Here is a 17,793-nt window from a genome sequence, read left to right as displayed (position 1 = left end):
TGAAAATCTCAGAGTATGTAGTTGTGATATAATTTCCAAACAAGAATAGCTAATCGGTCGATTTTAGTCAAAAAACATTGTTTTATAGCTTAATTAATATCTTGACCTTGAGAGGGAGCAATTCAACATAAAGTGTTTCGACCGCGAAAACGATCACTGAATATTGTAGGATCGTATATGCTTCCAATATGTTAATTTGAACCAAATTCATGACCCCATACCAAAACTTTGTATTACCTTTAATACGTATACGTCAACACTGATTTAACAACCTTCTGGCTTTCAACAAATGATAATTCGTCTGTTTGGACCCAGAAGGACCTTAACTCACATACCTCAACACAGAGTTAACACCCTTCTGTCTCTCAACATGCCTTATTATCATAGGCTTCTGATTGACAGTTAGCCTCCCATCATCTTGTAGCAAGGTGAAGAGGGATGATTCACGTGTTGCATAAGTCATAATGAATGCTAAAGTAGCTACGGCCGAGGTGCTAAGGTTACTGCTCCTTGGACAAGACAGCTCAGCTAAAAGCTGTTGCTTGGGAGTCTACCCAGAGAGTATACCTGTGGAGGATTGATACACATACATTATATGTGTAGAACACACAGATGCCTGTCATTGGGATGTGTGTGAAAGATAGACATCTTCTGTTATGTCTTTGTCTTGTTCTTCTTTATAACCCCCCCCCCCCCCTCATTCAATCTGTTGTCTCAGTTAACATCAAGTTATCATGTTCGCTTTTCCTTATTATACTTTTCTTTATCAATTTGTTATATTTGCTTGCATATTTTTGCCCACCTCCTTGGATAGAAATGGATTGGCTTCATTGATGAGAGGTTGTTTCCCACTTTATAATTTATTTTTCACATATCAAGTAATAATCCACATTGCAAAGGAAGATCCATACATTTGATTTCAATTTTTTTTCTTCATATTTTGTTCATAGTGTATCATTAATTGTCATAGTCTTCCTGCCACACTCAATACATAAAAAATACTAAATAATAAATTAGATACTACATTAAGTCACACATTTTTTGTATATTTCAGCATAATTGTAATCATGATCATCACAGAGAAATGGATGCTGGAACAGGGGGAGGGTTTCACCAATATTGTGTTACCATAAACATGCTTCCTGCAGTAGTGAAGAAGATATATGAGAACAGGTGGATACATGGAAGATACGTGATAGCTACTTGAACTTGTTCTGACACAAGAATTTGATTTTCCCTCTTTGTCAAGTCTGGGGCAATGGTGCGCAAAATATGGGCTTTGTCAAGCTGGTACTCATGAGAAGTTGTGACACAAATACAGGGTTTATTGATAAAACACACTGATTTTGTAAGAAGTATTAGTTTTATGTGACAGATACATCAACACAATTGAGAAAGTGTATTTTTAAAGATTTTATATAGACTATGGTTGTATTTTACATCCATAGTAATTTTCCCTCCTCTTTCAATACTTCAATAACTTTTTCTTCGTCTACCAAACTAAATTCTGCCTTCTTTCTCTTTGCCATCTCCCTACCGCATCTTTTTTCCTTCTCGCCAAGTGTGGTTGGCTCTTTCCGTCCCCATTATAACTGAACCTCACAGAGGAGCTACCTATACATGAAGGTATGCAGTAACCGGCTAGAGTGACATTACAAAACCATGATCACTTCACATTTATACACTATGTAATACTCCAGCCAATAAACAGCTAGTACAGTGAACTTCTTTGCCCATTTTCTCTCTTTTCTGAGGACCCCTCCCCCGGAACCCAAACTTTGCGTGTAGGTTTTCCATTTGTCACAAGACAGGGGATTCATCAATTGCGACGTACCTTGCCAAGCTTCATCATGTTTGCCTGGACTCTGGAACCTAATAAGACATTCTTCCGTTGTCGCCCGATTCTGTCTCCTCCATTTGAAGATCGTCTTCAAGCGGTCAGGGGCATGAGGTCTTGTGGGCATCTGTTGTTTAAGGCAATTAGACTCGCTTTCTCCTTATTTGCCACGTCTATTTAGACTTCATTTACTTGCATGCGCATGCACGTACAAATATTGAGGTTGTCTTCCGCAATCGTGATAGCACTTTGCTGCGTGGGCTGGGAGAAAGGTCTAATGATCATGTGCAATTTGTCCTACGGCATCTTATGCTCGTTCCTTGAGAGTTGAAGTTGAAGCTAACTCCCACACTTTTGTTGGTTGTAAAAACTTTTCTCACTGTGGACCCTTGTTCATCATGAAATGGGCTCCCACTATTCTTTTCCTTGATTTGTCACTACATATTTATGATCATGATCATCATAATTGCCTTCCTCATAAATTTTTTCCTCATAAATATACAGCATCAACGTGATTCATCATCATCATCAACACTTTTACCAGGATCATAATCATAACAGTCACCTTCTTCATTTTTATCATCATTATCATCATCACCGCCATCAACATCATCATCGTCGTCATCATCTTCATCTTCATCATCATCATCGTCATCATTATAATCGTCATCATCATCATCATTATCATGTTACTATCATAATCATATAGAGATATATAATTCATTTATTAGAGTTTAACTAGCCCCCACTCGTTCTCATATTTAATAGCATTTCTCTTTGATAGTTTTCTTCTGGGTATGGGGTGAGAATAGGGGGGGGGGGGGTTGAAGATTCTCCCCCTTTATCATGTGCTCTGTCTCTATCACATCTTCCTTGTCATATTTCCTTTGCTAGTAATATCTCACACTCTTCATATTCCAGTCATACAGGCAATCTTGGCATACGTCACGATGGAGGCTGGGCTCAAGATGTCCCGTGCACGAATCGATTATCACTTTTGTATCAAACAAGGATTTGGGGATCTCAGCGGTTCCTGCCAAACCGCGTTTTGGGAGATGAGTCGTTCGATCATCTCCATTCCGTCTCCCGTGTCTAGAATGTATTGATTGGTGGCTATCTTGGGAGTAGGGTTTCATGAATCATTTATGACATTGATGGGGCAGTGCCGGTGATCAAACCTATGAATTCTTGATGTAATTCCACTTGGCTAGCAACTCGCTCTCCTTCAAGAAAGACCGCCACACTTTCTTGAGTTTCCTTGTCGGCAATTTGTACATTCCTGAAACCATCTTTTTGTACATATCTCACTTTTTTCTATCTCTATCTCAGTCACATATTCTTGGATATTCTGTAGTCTTTAATTCTATAACCCTCCTGCATATTTCATAGAACACAGTACACTCTTTTTATACCAAGTTAATGATATACTTAGTAATTTATCCTTTAAGCTCTTCCTCTTTTCTCTCTCTGGAATTGTATATTCTCACCTTTTCCCCCAACATTTTCACTTTTTTTTTTTGATCATCCTTCAACATTTGTTTTCATGTGTCCTACCATGACTTTCAAGTGTACACTGCATTATGATAACTGTCTACATAGACCTAGAAGTGGGTTTATACTAAATACATAGTATCAACACCCTTCTGTTTCCTAGATGACATTAAAATTGTATTTAATTTAAAGGGCATTTAGACTCGAAACTATTAAAACTTCATTTCTTTGGCCCTGTCCATGCCTTGTTAACTTTTTAGTTAGATAAGCACCTATCAGATATTGGTCTTACGCATGTTGTTTTCATATTTTGTATGAGGAATTTAGCAATCTATTTCAGCTTGTTTTACCATGCCTGTATCACCCTGTAATCATCTGTATTTTTCGGAGAGATGTTTATATGACTTTGATTTCCATGACTTTGATTTCCATCCTCCCTGAGCCTCTACAGACATTTGAGTTCCAGGAAACTATTTGTAAAGCGTGGTGCATTATCGCTGTCTATATTTAGATTGAGTGCAGGATGTCAATGGTTGTTGTTGAAACATGCTGTTAAGAAAGGGTCAATTTCCCTTCAAGTGTATTCTCAATGCTCCCCATATGTTGCTGATTTGCATGAAATAAGTGTTTCAAGTAATACATGTAGCCCTCCAGAGCAATGCTTCACACCCCATCAGTGATATCGTAGAGAGCTGTCATTCATATATTCAAATTTTTATTGGGGAAGCCTACACAGTCTTTGTATACATTTTATGCAAAGACATTATTACAAATGTGAATGCAGGAACTTAATATATATTGTCAGACTAGCCAGACACAGAGAAAGTCAAATTCGTTTGTTTAAATCTCAAACCATTGAAATGATTTGGAAAATGACTTAATATCTTCAGTAGATCAGTAGATGTCATTACATGTACATGCTGAATGATCCTGATGTTGTTTTGCCAAGCTTGTATGAATCCTCACAGATTTATTAACAGCAAGATAAGTGTCCTGTTGTGCCATTCCTATTGGGGCAACATAAAAAATTCAAAAGTTTTTTAAAATCTTGAAACTGAGTTGTAGATACGATGATATGAATTTCATTCATTTGTCTTTCCCTTTCCCTTTCCCTTAAATTCACTTTTTCTGTTATCTGTTTATTGTTGAATAGGTTCCTTTAGCAGTTTTTATGGAGAGACTAACATGAAACACAAAGGATGGGTTTTATAAAGAATTTCTTGTATGCAAGAGGCAATACTATGACCTTTTCAATCTAGGATGGTGTACATCACAACATTTCAATATTATGCTCCTTACTGGTCGCCCTAAAGCAAAAACAGATATGGCCTGAAATGGGTTGGTTATTGAGATTAAGCAGCTTATGGTCAATCATAAAGACTTAGAAGACGATACCCATCTTTAATCTGCCCCAGTTTACCAAGTAAGCTTTAAAATGAGAGAACACAGACTGGATGAATGCGTGCCGAGCGTTGGGAGGGAATGACTTGATCATCTTTGAGAGATATTATCTATTCATGGCCCCCTGATAGAGGGAGTGTAACTGGAGCGGGAAGAAGACGAGTTAGCCAAGCACACCGGAGTGATGTGACGACCTAATAAATACCACTTCCCTCTTCTCTCATGGGTGGATAATGGGAATGCACCTCCGATGCACATTTTCACGTTTTATCTGACTTGACTGTCGCTTGAACTTTTCATGTGTAAGGACTTCCTGTTTTAAGAGGAGGGCATTTCAAGGAAATAGATCACAGGATGAAATCAAATCAGCGTTGCCGTTCATGTTGCTATTTTCCTCTTGAAATAACACTTGATGTATGGCTTATAGAGATAAGGTGAGAATGTGAACTCCAGCATCTCGTCAAGTGATAATGACGTTGTAGATCAGTTTTGAACAAAGAAAATATTAAATGGTGCCGTTTATGAAAGTGGACTTTGCTGAAGTTTTTTAATTTTAAAGTTAGTCCAAGTTATTTCCCCCTGATATTACTGACTACATCACATCATTTAGCATTTATTTAGGATTTTGTCAATTTTATGGCCCTACTAAAGCTTGGACCAGATGAAATAATCAGGATAATGTTGCTTTTATATGTTGATTCTGTTCAGTACCCCTTGCTATCCCGTAATGAATGAGTGGAACACAAAAGGACCAAATACCTTGGACTTATACCCTACGTTTTGTCATGGCTGATGTCATTATGATGATATTTATTTTTATTTTATTTTTGCAGTGATTACTTAGATGAGATGAGTGTGGATGAGCCTCAGTGTGAGCCCTACAGAGGCAGCGTATGCAGTCCGCACATAGCTAACAGTCAGGTCTACATCCCGGCTGGACAAACCCAAGCAGACATCGAGGCTGCTCTAGGTGCTGCCATTCAACAGATCAACAACGATCTACCGATCACACTCAACCAACGCTGCACCAAGTACCTCAAGCCATCCATGTGCCTGACAGCCTTCCCACTCTGCAGAGAGCGCCCTCGCTTGGCCGTCCATAGGATGTGCTATGACGAGTGTCGTCTGCTAACCACAGAGATCTGCTCCTCCCTGGTGGACTATGTGGACGCTCAGCCGGAGCTGGGGCTCGTCGATATGTTGCCAATTTGCACAGATTTGCCGCTGCCCGGCGCAGTTGCCGGCGCCAACTCTGAGAATTCATGCCTCAGAATGGGCATGTCAGAAAGTGGAGGTAATTGATAGACCATTTTTGTAATGTAACCAAATTTATGCTTGAGTGCCTCGATAAAAATTATTTTATTCACCCATTACAAATTATTGTATTTCAATAGTCCGAATACAAATTGCAAATATTACATTTAGTTAGGTAGGGCAAGCCATGATGTTTGTCCTACCTAGCAACAACTCATGTATGCAATTTGAAATCTGACTATTGAGATACATTTATTTGTAACAGGTGAATGAAATCATTGTTATCGAGGCGCCTCACAAAGCCATATGCAGAAATTTGGTTACATTGCAAAAATGGCCTATTAAATTTATTTCATATTACTATAGTGGGCAAATCAAGGTGGATTACTCTTAATAACACATAAGGGATGTTATAATTCTTGTTTGACATACATATCCAGTATTTTATATCACTCAAGATCCCATTACTACTAGTGATGTAGACAGAGAGCAGAGATAGATTAAGAAATTATCTATCAATTATAAAAAGTTATATTGGTATTATTGATTTTATTCTTTAGACAACAATCTTACACTGTAGAATAACAAATTCAATTATGAGAGGGATATGAGGAAAAATTTTGTATTAAATTTATTATTGTGATAGAATTCATGAGTATATGGATAGCAAAAAAAGCATAAATAAAGTATTCATTTCAATATTTGGGATAATATTTAATTGATAAAAGAACTGAATATAATTTCTGACAGGTGTGTACATGTAGATGTAGGCCAGTATTTTACATACCCTAGTAACCATGGTTATATGAGGTTATCTGGTGCATTTTAAATTTAGTATACCTTCAATTGCATGTCTATTCTGTATTCATTACAGCATACTGATTCCATTCTTAATGCCATTACTGATCTGTGTAGGAGATATGTATCAATGGCAGCCATGTAATATTTATCATCTGATATCCACTCAATTTCCACTAAAAGGTTGCTTTTCTTTAGATAAACAGCTTGAGATAGTGATTTAGAACTTAAAATCCGCAATTATGCATCTCTCTAAACTCATCCCAATCTTGGGGCTGTATTGATTTGGAATGATATATGAGAAAAACAAGCAGTCTTTCTTATTTCCGCCATCTTGATGCATTAAGAGGTGCGCTATGTGCCTCAAGGTAGTCTCTCCCATTTCACCCATTTCACGTTTGATCCAAATCTGAGATCAGTGGCATAGAAAAAAATGTAACTGTACACCGTTCATCATGGTCAAGGAGATTCTAGCATGACTCTTATGCTTTAACAGCCGTAAATGGCATGCTTCTTGACAGTGGAGAAGAAACAATGCTCAAATTGAGTGAGGTATACAGAGATGCTCATATTTATCTACATGTACATGTGCATCTGGGCCCTGTGTCATAAAAACTTGTTACCAATAATAAATCACAATAATTGTTATATGCTACTAGTACTGAATAATAATAATAATAATATTTAATTTTTATATAGCGCTTAATACAAACGTCTCTAAGCGCTTTACAAATATACTATTGGGTTACTCCTAATGACTGATGGATATTTCTTGAAATGATTTTATATTGGCATAATTTGTCTTATTTCACTTTTTTTCTTAATTTCTGTAGTTGCCACAATCACCCCGTTTGGAGTGCCAACGTAAGTATATAAAAGATTTGTCAGTTGTTGATCCAATATACATGTATACAACAACATAAGATGCAATCATGTATCATATTATGCAAGTAGCTGTTACAGGTTCATCTGCAAAGTTATTCACAAGCTGTACATTTCCCACCCATTAATCAAAGCTGAACTGTTCAACAAGATTTAACAGTTACAAAAAGTTGGCAACCCTGTAATAATACTTATTGTATGGACAAGGTTATCATTTTTTATTACCACATGCCTTTTATATATTTATAGTTTTTATCAAATTACTAGTCTACTTTGTAGAGGTCTGTTTAATTTAAATGCACTAATAATTCCAATGAGAATTAACCTGTATAGTCCTTCATGTATATTGAAGTTCATGGAATATGAAATTATTTGAGTATAAATCAGCTCTGTGAATTATTGTCAATTAATATATTTATCTGATTTAAATTTTATTAACGATGACAGAGCTCGTTATTTCATCATCATGGAAAGACCTATGAACAACGAGACCGAACTCCACACCGGTGACAAAGCTACGCTGAGGTGTCGCATCATCGGCGATCCCACGCCCCACTACAAGTGGTATAAGAACGACGCCCTACTCACAGAGGAGCGGAGAGACCGGAGGATAACAACCAAGGAGTATGAATGGGGTTCAAAACTCAGCATCAGGAACGTAGACACCACCGATACAGGGTACTACAAGTGCGTGGCAGAGAACAGGGCTGGAGTGAGATCTACAATGGGTATCCTCTTTGCTAGGATTGGTAAGTAAAGGATTAGAGGTTCCGCCAAATATCACTTCACAAAAAGTATTAAAATTTATGCTGCTTCTGTCCCCCCAAAATGCTGAGATACAAATGCTTTTGCACTAGCTTTTTAACAATGAATTTTTTTGTGGAAGTCAGAATTGAGCTTGCGTACATTAGTAATTCATATACTGGGCAGTTCTTTGGCAAGCATTCTATTTGTATATTTTGGTGATGATGTACAGATACATTGTATATATAAAATGGAGATTAAGAAAATATGAGAACTTGACATTTGCTGGGTTCAAAGCATAAATTCCTTTTCCTTTCCTTTGTATATGGAATGATAAGGAACAACAGAATTGTTCAATGAGGTACCCTTTCTTGGGTACAAGTCCATGTCATTTGTTTCTACGCGCTTTGAAAGTATAATCAGAGCTTATACGTATGCAATATAGAGGGATCCAATTCGTCAATATGTGGGACTACTACACTTTAATTTGACAGATTGCAAATCCATCCTGTCATATTATCATTTAGAGACAAACTTTCCATCATATTTCCCTCTCCACCATTTATTTTAGAAAGGATTGGAGAAGAAAATTTGGCAGTTGGAGCTCCGACGTGGGCAAATATTTAGCCGGTGACCCTTTTGAACTCGTCAAATACAAACCGAGCAATATCACACTTTTCTGCAAATAATCGCTCTCTTAATGCACAGCTTCACAAAGGAACAGACGTGCATGCGGCATCGTGCGCTCGAACACACAATTTTGCTCAAGACTGCGATAAATTATGGACAAGCATATCGCATTTCACTAATAGCCTATACGTGGATGAGGGAATATGACTTTCTCTGTATGGTGTCTTAAAAATAATAAATGGTGAGTCCACAGTAAAGGGCAAACATAAAATAGATTGACCTCTGCGTGTACTCTCGCTTATGTTGAAAATGTTCATAATCATCCTGGAATTTTGCCCTTTACAGAGCCTGGTATAATATATCTGATCCAAGAGCAGAAAGGGATCAAACATCATCATTCTTTGTAGTCCTTTTTCTTTATCTTCCAGTATGACATTTAATGCCAGATAATATAATGAAAGGAAAATAGTTGTTATAATTTGTGGATTGGTAACATAGTTTGAAATCACTGCATTTCCTTACAAGTCAGTCATGTTAAAAACTTTTTACTATAGTTAGAAAAATATAGCAATAGGAGAAAATTTACAGTTTTGATTCTTTGAAGAGATAAATCTGATCAAGTTATCTGTTTGAAAACATTCCTGCCCTGAATGCAATATTCAGATTCAATCCTTTTATTTCCCTACATTCATTTAAGTCTGTAGAATGTGTTTTAAACATATTTGTAATTTTGTAAGATTGTGGAAGGAAAACTAGAACTTCCAAATCGAACTCAAGAATTTCTATCAAGTAGAAGCGGAAAGAGAGAGTGTTTGGAGCTGGCATCTGAATATTTCTAGAAAAACCGGTAGCCGCAGAATTGGGTTTGAGAAATGGTTGTATTTGCTCAAGTATTCATAGCGATTGGCAGGCGAGATGAGTCAATACGGTGACAGCTGAGTCAATTGACAGAGAAGGTTGAGAAGGTGCTTCATAACATACGCTTTACCTCAGATCAGCGTTTCTGCCCTGTTCATACATGGTTGCCTCTCAAGCTTTAATTCAGATCGGTGTTTCAACCCTCTTCATACGTAGATGCTCTATATGCTTTACCTCAGATCAGCGTTTCTGCCCTGTTCATACATGGGTGCCCCTCGAGCTTTAATTCAGATCGGTGTTTCAACCCTCTTCATACGTAGATGCTCTATACGCTTTACCTCAGATCAGCGTTTCTGCCCTGTTCATACATGGGTGCCCCTCGAGCTTTAATTCAGATCGGTGTTTCAACCCTCTTCATACGTAGATGCTCTATACGCTTTACCTCAGATCAGCATTTCTGCCGTGTTCATACATTGGGTGCTCCTCGAGCTTTAATTCAGATCAGTGTCTCTGTCCTGTTCATACATGGGTGCTCCTCAAGCTTTAATTCAGATCAGTGTTTTTTACCCTGTTCATACGTAGATGCTCCATATACGCTTCACCCTCAGATCAACATTACAAAGCTGTTCATACATGGGTGTTCCATATGTTTGACCTCAGATCAGCGTTTCAAATCTGTTCATATATGGGTGCTCTTTAAGCTATACCCTGAGAAAACCTTCTTCATACATTGATACCCTGTAACATGCAGTGTCTTAACTGCGTTCATATACAGGTGCTCCATGCACCTTACACTCTGATCAGTGTTTCTGTTGTGTTCATACATGGATGCTTCATATGGTGTACCCTATTAGAAAATCTTCCCACAATCAGCACACGTTGATACCCTATAAACTGTAACACACAGTGTTTCAACTATACAGTCTTTGCCCTCAAATCAGTGTTTCAACTGCATTCATACATGTATATAAGTGTTCCATGTTCCTTACTTTCAATTGCCTTTCATTGTTTCCACTGTGTGCATACATATGGCTGTTTCATTGCATACTCTTTTCCCTTACTGTTCACATCGGTCTTCATTTGCCATCTCATAAATGAATTACAATCTTTCTCTTTGTTATGACCATTGAAATGTGATATACATAGTTTTAAATTGAGAATACAATGTACACTGATGTGCTACTCCTAATAACTGCATGTTATCTCCTTCCTATTGGTGCATTTAATGAATATTAAAAGGAAATGACAGTATAATAATACTGCATGGTGAGACTGCTGTGTATTACTGAGATAGCACACTGTTAATAGAGACATTGTCAGCTTATCCAAGGGAGTTTCCCTTTCCTAGTTGTCTCGTCTCTAATACCTGTGATTTACATTTTTTAATAATAGATAGCAGTGGCTTTACATACAATCAAATGCTAGGCTCTGATAGCACCTTCACATGCAAGTACCTATGAATTTTAAGTAGCTAGTCTTTGCTGCAAGAAACTTACATAGATTAGATAGCTTTAAAAAACATCTAGTCTTGAAAGTTGAAATTGATTAATTTCATGGTATGAAACTTTCATGGATCTGGAGAATGCAATTAATTCACGAAAGCTTCTTGCACACAGTAGTTTTTGATTTTACGGTACTTGGCCCTGTGACTATGCTTTGAGTAGCGTTCATGTGCTGTACAATTGTAAATTCTCTTATTATTTTGTAATTCTATCACAATAGCTTCCCAAAGGTACACCATGTATGCATCAATGTGAACACAGAGGTAAAGGATCTTTAGTACCGTCCACTTTGTAGTCACTTCAGCATTCAGCTCCTCTACCCCTCGTACACGGGGGCAGCCTCTGTTTGTCCAAATTTCCATGGCTTTTTGTACCATGTTCAGAATACAAACATTTTAACCATGCAAATAACACCTTTTTGAGACCTTAATGTATTTGAGTTGGATGTAACTGGATCCGTCCCTTCGTGTTTGCACACCAATAATCCTTGTGAGCCGTTTACCAACGAAGAAATAAGTTTGCTCCATAAAAGGAAGTAATAGAATAACCGCAGATTGATCAGAAAAACTGTGAAAAATATTGTAATCTGATTTTGAGGGTAGATTACCTGGAATGTTTATTTTTCCCACTGCCTGAAATGTGTGGTGAAGAGATTGAATTAAGATTGGGGAAACTGTTTAACAGTGCATTTAAAGAACTCCAGAAGCCTTATCAGGCGCAAATGAACTTGCACTGTGATATGCTTTGAATGCACAATGGTAATGCAGAAGGAATAAATAGAAATGATGAAGAAAGGCTGAATACTACTTTTTTCCAATCACTTTCAATACTGCTTATTTGAAAATTGAATTTGAGTGTTAATTAAGTTTCATTGTATAACTGCAAATACAGTATAAATTTTTTCAAGGGAAAGTACATACTTGTAGTTCATATGTACATGTATGTCCATGCTTACACTTTACCTCGGTTTGTATGCACACTCAACTAAAATCAATGTCCAGATTTGTGGAAGGTATAAATTATTGAAGAAATGTAATGGAAATGTTTTAGAGAAATAATACTTTTCTTTCTACCTGTAATCTAAAATGATTCTTTTCTTTTCTTTTTTCCTAAATCTACAGCAAGCGAAACTACTCGGCCTGTAGCTGCTATGTAAGTGATTTGATTGTTTTATTTAGTTAACATTGTAGTAATGACTGAAGTCTGGTCTAGAATAGAACAGTTTTTAATTTCTATGTTCAAACCATGCTCATTTATCCATTGATATACTGCCAATTCATTAAATGCAGTTATAACATTTAAATTTTCAGTAGAGATAATTTATGATTATTACAGAAATGAAGGTTTGGTGAACTGTTTTTAATAATGCTTTGAATCTCACCCATCATCATCATGGTTCATTAACTTGATTTTCAAATCAAAACATTGAGAATTTGAATCCTTATTTAGACAAGGCATTTTTTTTGCTGATGCCTATCACAACCCAGGGCTGTTAAATTAAAAGGACAACAAAAATGTAATGAAAGCTTTGATTATCGTATACATGTAGCAACATGACTCTAAAACCACTGATTGTTGTACAATAAGTGTTGTTAAAAAGAATTTTTTTCTAGTTTAGTGATACTACGAAACTATCCTTTATTGTTACATCTTTTATTATCACCCCCTCTCTAGTCCATCCCAAGGTTACTGTCAGCCATATCGAGGGATGACATGCTCCAACTTCATCAGCAACCACTCCATCTACGTGACCGACTTCCAAGCTCAGAAGCTCATCGATGAGCGTCTGACCCAAGCCTTCCTGCTGATGGCCCGTGACCTCAGCCCGCAGTGTCAGCAGTACGCCATCCCGTCCCTCTGCTTCTTCGCGTTCCCGTTCTGCGACGAGACGAGGCAGGAGCCTCGCGGGAGGGAGCTTTGCAGGGACGAGTGTGAGATCCTGGAGCAGGATATCTGCAAGACGGAGTACCAGATCGCCAAGGAGATGCCCAATGTGATCTTACCGGATTGCTCGAGGTTACCAGCTATCGGTACCAATGCAAACGCTAACTGCATACGTGTGGGCCTACCAGATGTCGCCGCAGTCACAGGTATCGTAATTTATTTTAATTCTGTTACTCTGCATGTATGCCATGTTTAGATTCAGTGTCTTCGCTGAAGGAAATGTTGTTATAAGTGAGCATGGTGAGAACAAAAATTCTGTCAAGTCTAATTTAAAAAAAAAAATTGGTACCAAGAAATTTCAGTAGATCTCTCCCTCAAGTTGTTTAGAGACTTTGGTGGGAAGCTCTTTATAAGCACTTTTTTTTATTATTATTTTTATTCTTTAACTAACAGTCTCCTTTTCGGTTCAATGGCATATAGATCAATTGAAATGGGAGCATAGATTCATTTTACATGTTTAACCACTTTGATGTTAGAAGCTGTCATTGCGTTTATTCAGTTATTATTATGATTCATCACTAGCATCAGATCTCTCTTTCAAGTACCAGTCCTAATTGACCTTGTCAAGTCCATGTAGAGCAATACTTGTTCTCAGTATTGACACTAGGTCAGTACAGAGACACTGTGCAAACTTCACCTGCCTCACTGACATAGATTTACATATAGTGGGACTGATGATGTTTGCCATCTTAGAAACTAAAGCAAACAACCTCCCACTGATGACCAAAGGGTGACTATTGTTTGGCTAATACCACAATTAATTTCCCATTAGGAACCTGGTTGATTTGTTTATCTTGCGTTTAAATTAAAACCACCATAAGTTCAATAAGTTCAACACTGCACCAAGAACTCTGTAAGTTGATATGCGTCAAAGTCCAAAAGAATAGTCCCGTATTCCAATATGGCTCCTTATATTGACTTGTTAAATGTTGTAGGCCAATTTAACCACATTTTCTTGATGGAGAAAAGCTTTTTTTTTTCTTCTTCTTGAATTAGATAATAGATTTATGCATTGTAAAGTGTGATACCTTTAGTGTAATTCTAATTGTGTTTTGTACCATGCATGAACCTATACTTTTGATGTCTCTCCACACTTCATGTTTTCTCTTTGTCTATCTCTTCATCCTTGTCTGTTTCTATACTCCTCTCATTCATGTACACATACATGACTGTTGCCAATAAAGTTGGAATGATTTTTTCCTACCTCTTTTCATGACATCATTGTGACAGTATAGTTTATTCTTGTTAGATAAAGGTTACATGTCTCCTCGTAACTGAATTGATCAATCTAAAGAGTCAAAGAGATTGTTCAATATGTGAAGATATTAACTTTATCTATCAAGAATAAACCATTTTTCTCACAATCACATTATTATTAAAAGAGGTAAGAAAATATATTCCAACTTTGTGGGAAACAGTGTATTCATAAATGATTAATTTTACCTATTTAATCTACACTCTATCTACACATGTCTATTCTTCAAAATCCTTGGGTGTTCTGCGTGTAGTATCTCATTATTCATCTGGCATATTCCTTAGACTGTATCTGTTTCATCTTTCACTTTCTATGTGTCCAATTACCCTCCGCTTCCTGCCTCTCTGTATAACTCACTAAGACGATCTCACTCAGTCTGGCTTTACCTGTCTCAGTTTTCATGTTTAAGCCTCATTCTGTTGCTTTCTGTGTTATATTGTGCCTATATCTCTCTTTCTTCATTTCTCTCTCTCTCTCTCTCTTTTGCTCTCTCTTTCTGTCTCTATTTTTCTCACTTTCTTTCTTTCTTTTTCTCTTTATCTCTCTCACCTTCTTCCCCTCTTTCACCTCTCTTTCTCTTTCTCTCTTTCCTCTCTCTCCCCTCTCTCTGTCTCTCACTCTCTCCTCTCTCTGTCTCTGTCTCTGTCTCTCACTCTCTCTCACTCCCACTCACGAATACTCACACCCTCCATGTCCCCCTCCCTCTCTCTTTTCCTCTCCCTTTTCATCCCTCCTCTCTCTAGTTTAATTAAACATTTTTCTCCATCCCTCTCTTGTTTATTAGATCACAAGTGTTACAACGATACAGGAGAAGATTACCGAGGCAGAATCAACACAACCAAATCAGGATTTGCCTGTCAGTCGTGGGATAAGCAAGAGGTACACGATCAGATTTAAAGCTTAAATTCTCTGTACGCCATGAGTCACAAATCTTGTCGAAGTGCTCAGTTTAGTAGTGAAAGAAAGAAATTAAACCAACTTTTCCTGTTACTTCTTGTACATATTGTTTATAGATTTGAAGGTGCTGTTTCATCTTTTGATAATATATGTTAAAAATGTAAAGGTTAAAGCAAAAAGGCATTCTTAGCAAACTGTAAATCAATTGATTGGAATTGACTCACCAAGAAAATTGTTCCCTTGATCCAAACAACATTCCACTCAAAGGGAAACAAGAAAGAAGGAAATTAACACAACCTACAACATTTTACTAACAGTCCAAACTACATGTTAACCGTTTTAAAAGGTAGTTGTTAGTGGTTTTTTATCTTTTAGGTCATTACACCTTACCACTTTCTACTTCTCCTTCTATCAGCCTCATGAGCATGCCCTGTGGCCTTCTCACTACCGAGAACTCGCTGGAGGTCATAACTTCTGCCGTAACCCTGGCAACGGTCTGGACAAACCCTGGTGCTTCACGACCAACCCGGACGTCAGGGCAGAGAAGTGTGACATTCCCAGATGTGGTAAGGAAATGATTGTAAAATACATCATCTACTCAGAGAAACCACGGTGTAGCTTCTTTTTTTCTTCTCCCTTTTCTCCTATTTTCCCCCCTTCTCCTCATCTTTCTTTTCTTTTTAAAGCTTTATTTCAATCACTATCTGGTGCATCTGGTCAGGTGTGGGGAGGAAAGTCTGCGGTTAACTTTTTCCATATTCGGGCAGTTTGACCGGATGCACCTGCTATTGCAATATTTATATATGTTTTCTATTGATTTTGTCTCAATTCGTGTTTGTTATGTTGTTGTATTTATGTGACTTGATTTGCCAAATAAAACAATAATAAAATAATAATAATTGTATCAGTTAACAGCCTTCTGTGACTCAGCATACGATATGCTCTATTGGTAATTGCTTGGCTGTCAGTGTTATTTTCGTGCTCACCTTAGCTGCTCAGGGCCAGCTGGTTAGGTATTCACCATCTACAATGCTTGAAGTTCCTGGTATTGTGCATATATAGTAAATACATACTGTGCAGCTAAGTGACGCACACACATTACAGGGAACGTCCTTAACCGGTCACACTTTCCTAACTGCAACTCTGGACCATCATACTATACACTACACCTAATCCTAGGACTACTATTAACCCATTCATAACAGTTAGCAATATGGCAACCTCTTAGATGAAATTGAACCCAGAGCAAACATTGTAAAAGCAGATATCACACCCTTTTTACTTTGTTGTATCTTTGTTGTATCTATCTTGCATTTTTTTCATCATTACCGGTACATGTGTTTTGTCATGGTGGACATTTCACCTGACTTGACATGATTTCAATACATTCAGTGAGTAAGGCTTACTGCTTAATTGATTTATCAGTTTTATCCGAATGCAAAGAAAGTGTCTATTTGTATTTGCGGTATCAACTGTTTAAAAGACAAAAATATGAAATGTACTTGCATTGTACCAGAGCTATGTTAGTCAGTATTAAACTCAAGATGGACTATGGATAGGAAGAGATATGGGAGATTGTTTGTTACATAATCAGTATCCTCCCTTTTGTGGAAATCTACATAAGTGGGGCATCATCATACGGTGTTACCATGGAAACTGCATCACTAAAGCCATGATAATTGCGGCAATGTCCTTGGCTGAAATCCTAGAGATATCATGATCGATATGCCTCAAGATTTCTTTTCTATCTCATCCTCCTAAACGTGACTGAAACCATGGCGACTCGTCTAAGTAGGGTAGTTACTTTCTTCCCTGCTAATGATCTTCCACCATGATAACTTGGAGAATGGGTTTCTGGAGACAATGATTCAGTGTTACAAAAGGACATTGATGTATTTAATATGAATAATAAGATTTCTCCCTTCTTAAAATTTCAACGAATATATTCATGATGCAAATGTACAAGGTTTCCTTATGATAAACTAAGAATAACGCAAATATATCAACAGATACATGTAAGTGTACCGGGTACTCTTTTGTACGCTAATACATTGGGATGATGGATCACACTATGGAATAATAAAAATGACTCAAAAACATGTTTAATATTCTACTTTAGGAGAAATTAAAGCAATTACAGCAGCACAGATTTCTTATTGTCTTGCCATCTTTCAACTAATATGAATTCTATTTCAAGTTTTGTTTTCCACATTCCATTAAAAAAGTATCACAAATATTAGCAAAAACATAAAATGACATAAATGAACAAGTCCAATTATATATTTCAGACCCTGTTTATT

At 37.2% G+C, this 17,793-nt stretch overlaps 1 protein-coding gene across 2 annotated transcripts in view; it reads left to right on the top strand.

Annotated features, from left to right (window-relative positions):
• Window positions 1-17,793, top strand: part of LOC587652 (inactive tyrosine-protein kinase transmembrane receptor ROR1) — a 63,790-nt gene that overhangs the window by 28,133 nt on the left and 17,864 nt on the right. For both annotated transcript variants that reach the window (XM_030988364.1, XM_787366.5), the window contains exons 4-10: window positions 5,563-6,023; window positions 7,615-7,645; window positions 8,111-8,412; window positions 12,519-12,549; window positions 13,072-13,487; window positions 15,381-15,475; window positions 15,909-16,059. In XM_030988364.1, coding sequence (XP_030844224.1) covers window positions 5,563-6,023; window positions 7,615-7,645; window positions 8,111-8,412; window positions 12,519-12,549; window positions 13,072-13,487; window positions 15,381-15,475; window positions 15,909-16,059 — 1,487 coding nt within the window. The remainder of the gene's footprint in view (window positions 1-5,562; window positions 6,024-7,614; window positions 7,646-8,110; window positions 8,413-12,518; window positions 12,550-13,071; window positions 13,488-15,380; window positions 15,476-15,908; window positions 16,060-17,793) is intronic.

The sequence above is a fragment of the Strongylocentrotus purpuratus genome, unplaced genomic scaffold, assembly GCF_000002235.5.
Source record: "Strongylocentrotus purpuratus isolate Spur 01 unplaced genomic scaffold, Spur_5.0 spur5_contig_840, whole genome shotgun sequence".
In the NCBI taxonomy this organism is placed as follows: domain Eukaryota; kingdom Metazoa; phylum Echinodermata; class Echinoidea; order Camarodonta; family Strongylocentrotidae; genus Strongylocentrotus; species Strongylocentrotus purpuratus.
This window is presented reverse-complemented; position numbering and strand designations above follow the sequence as displayed.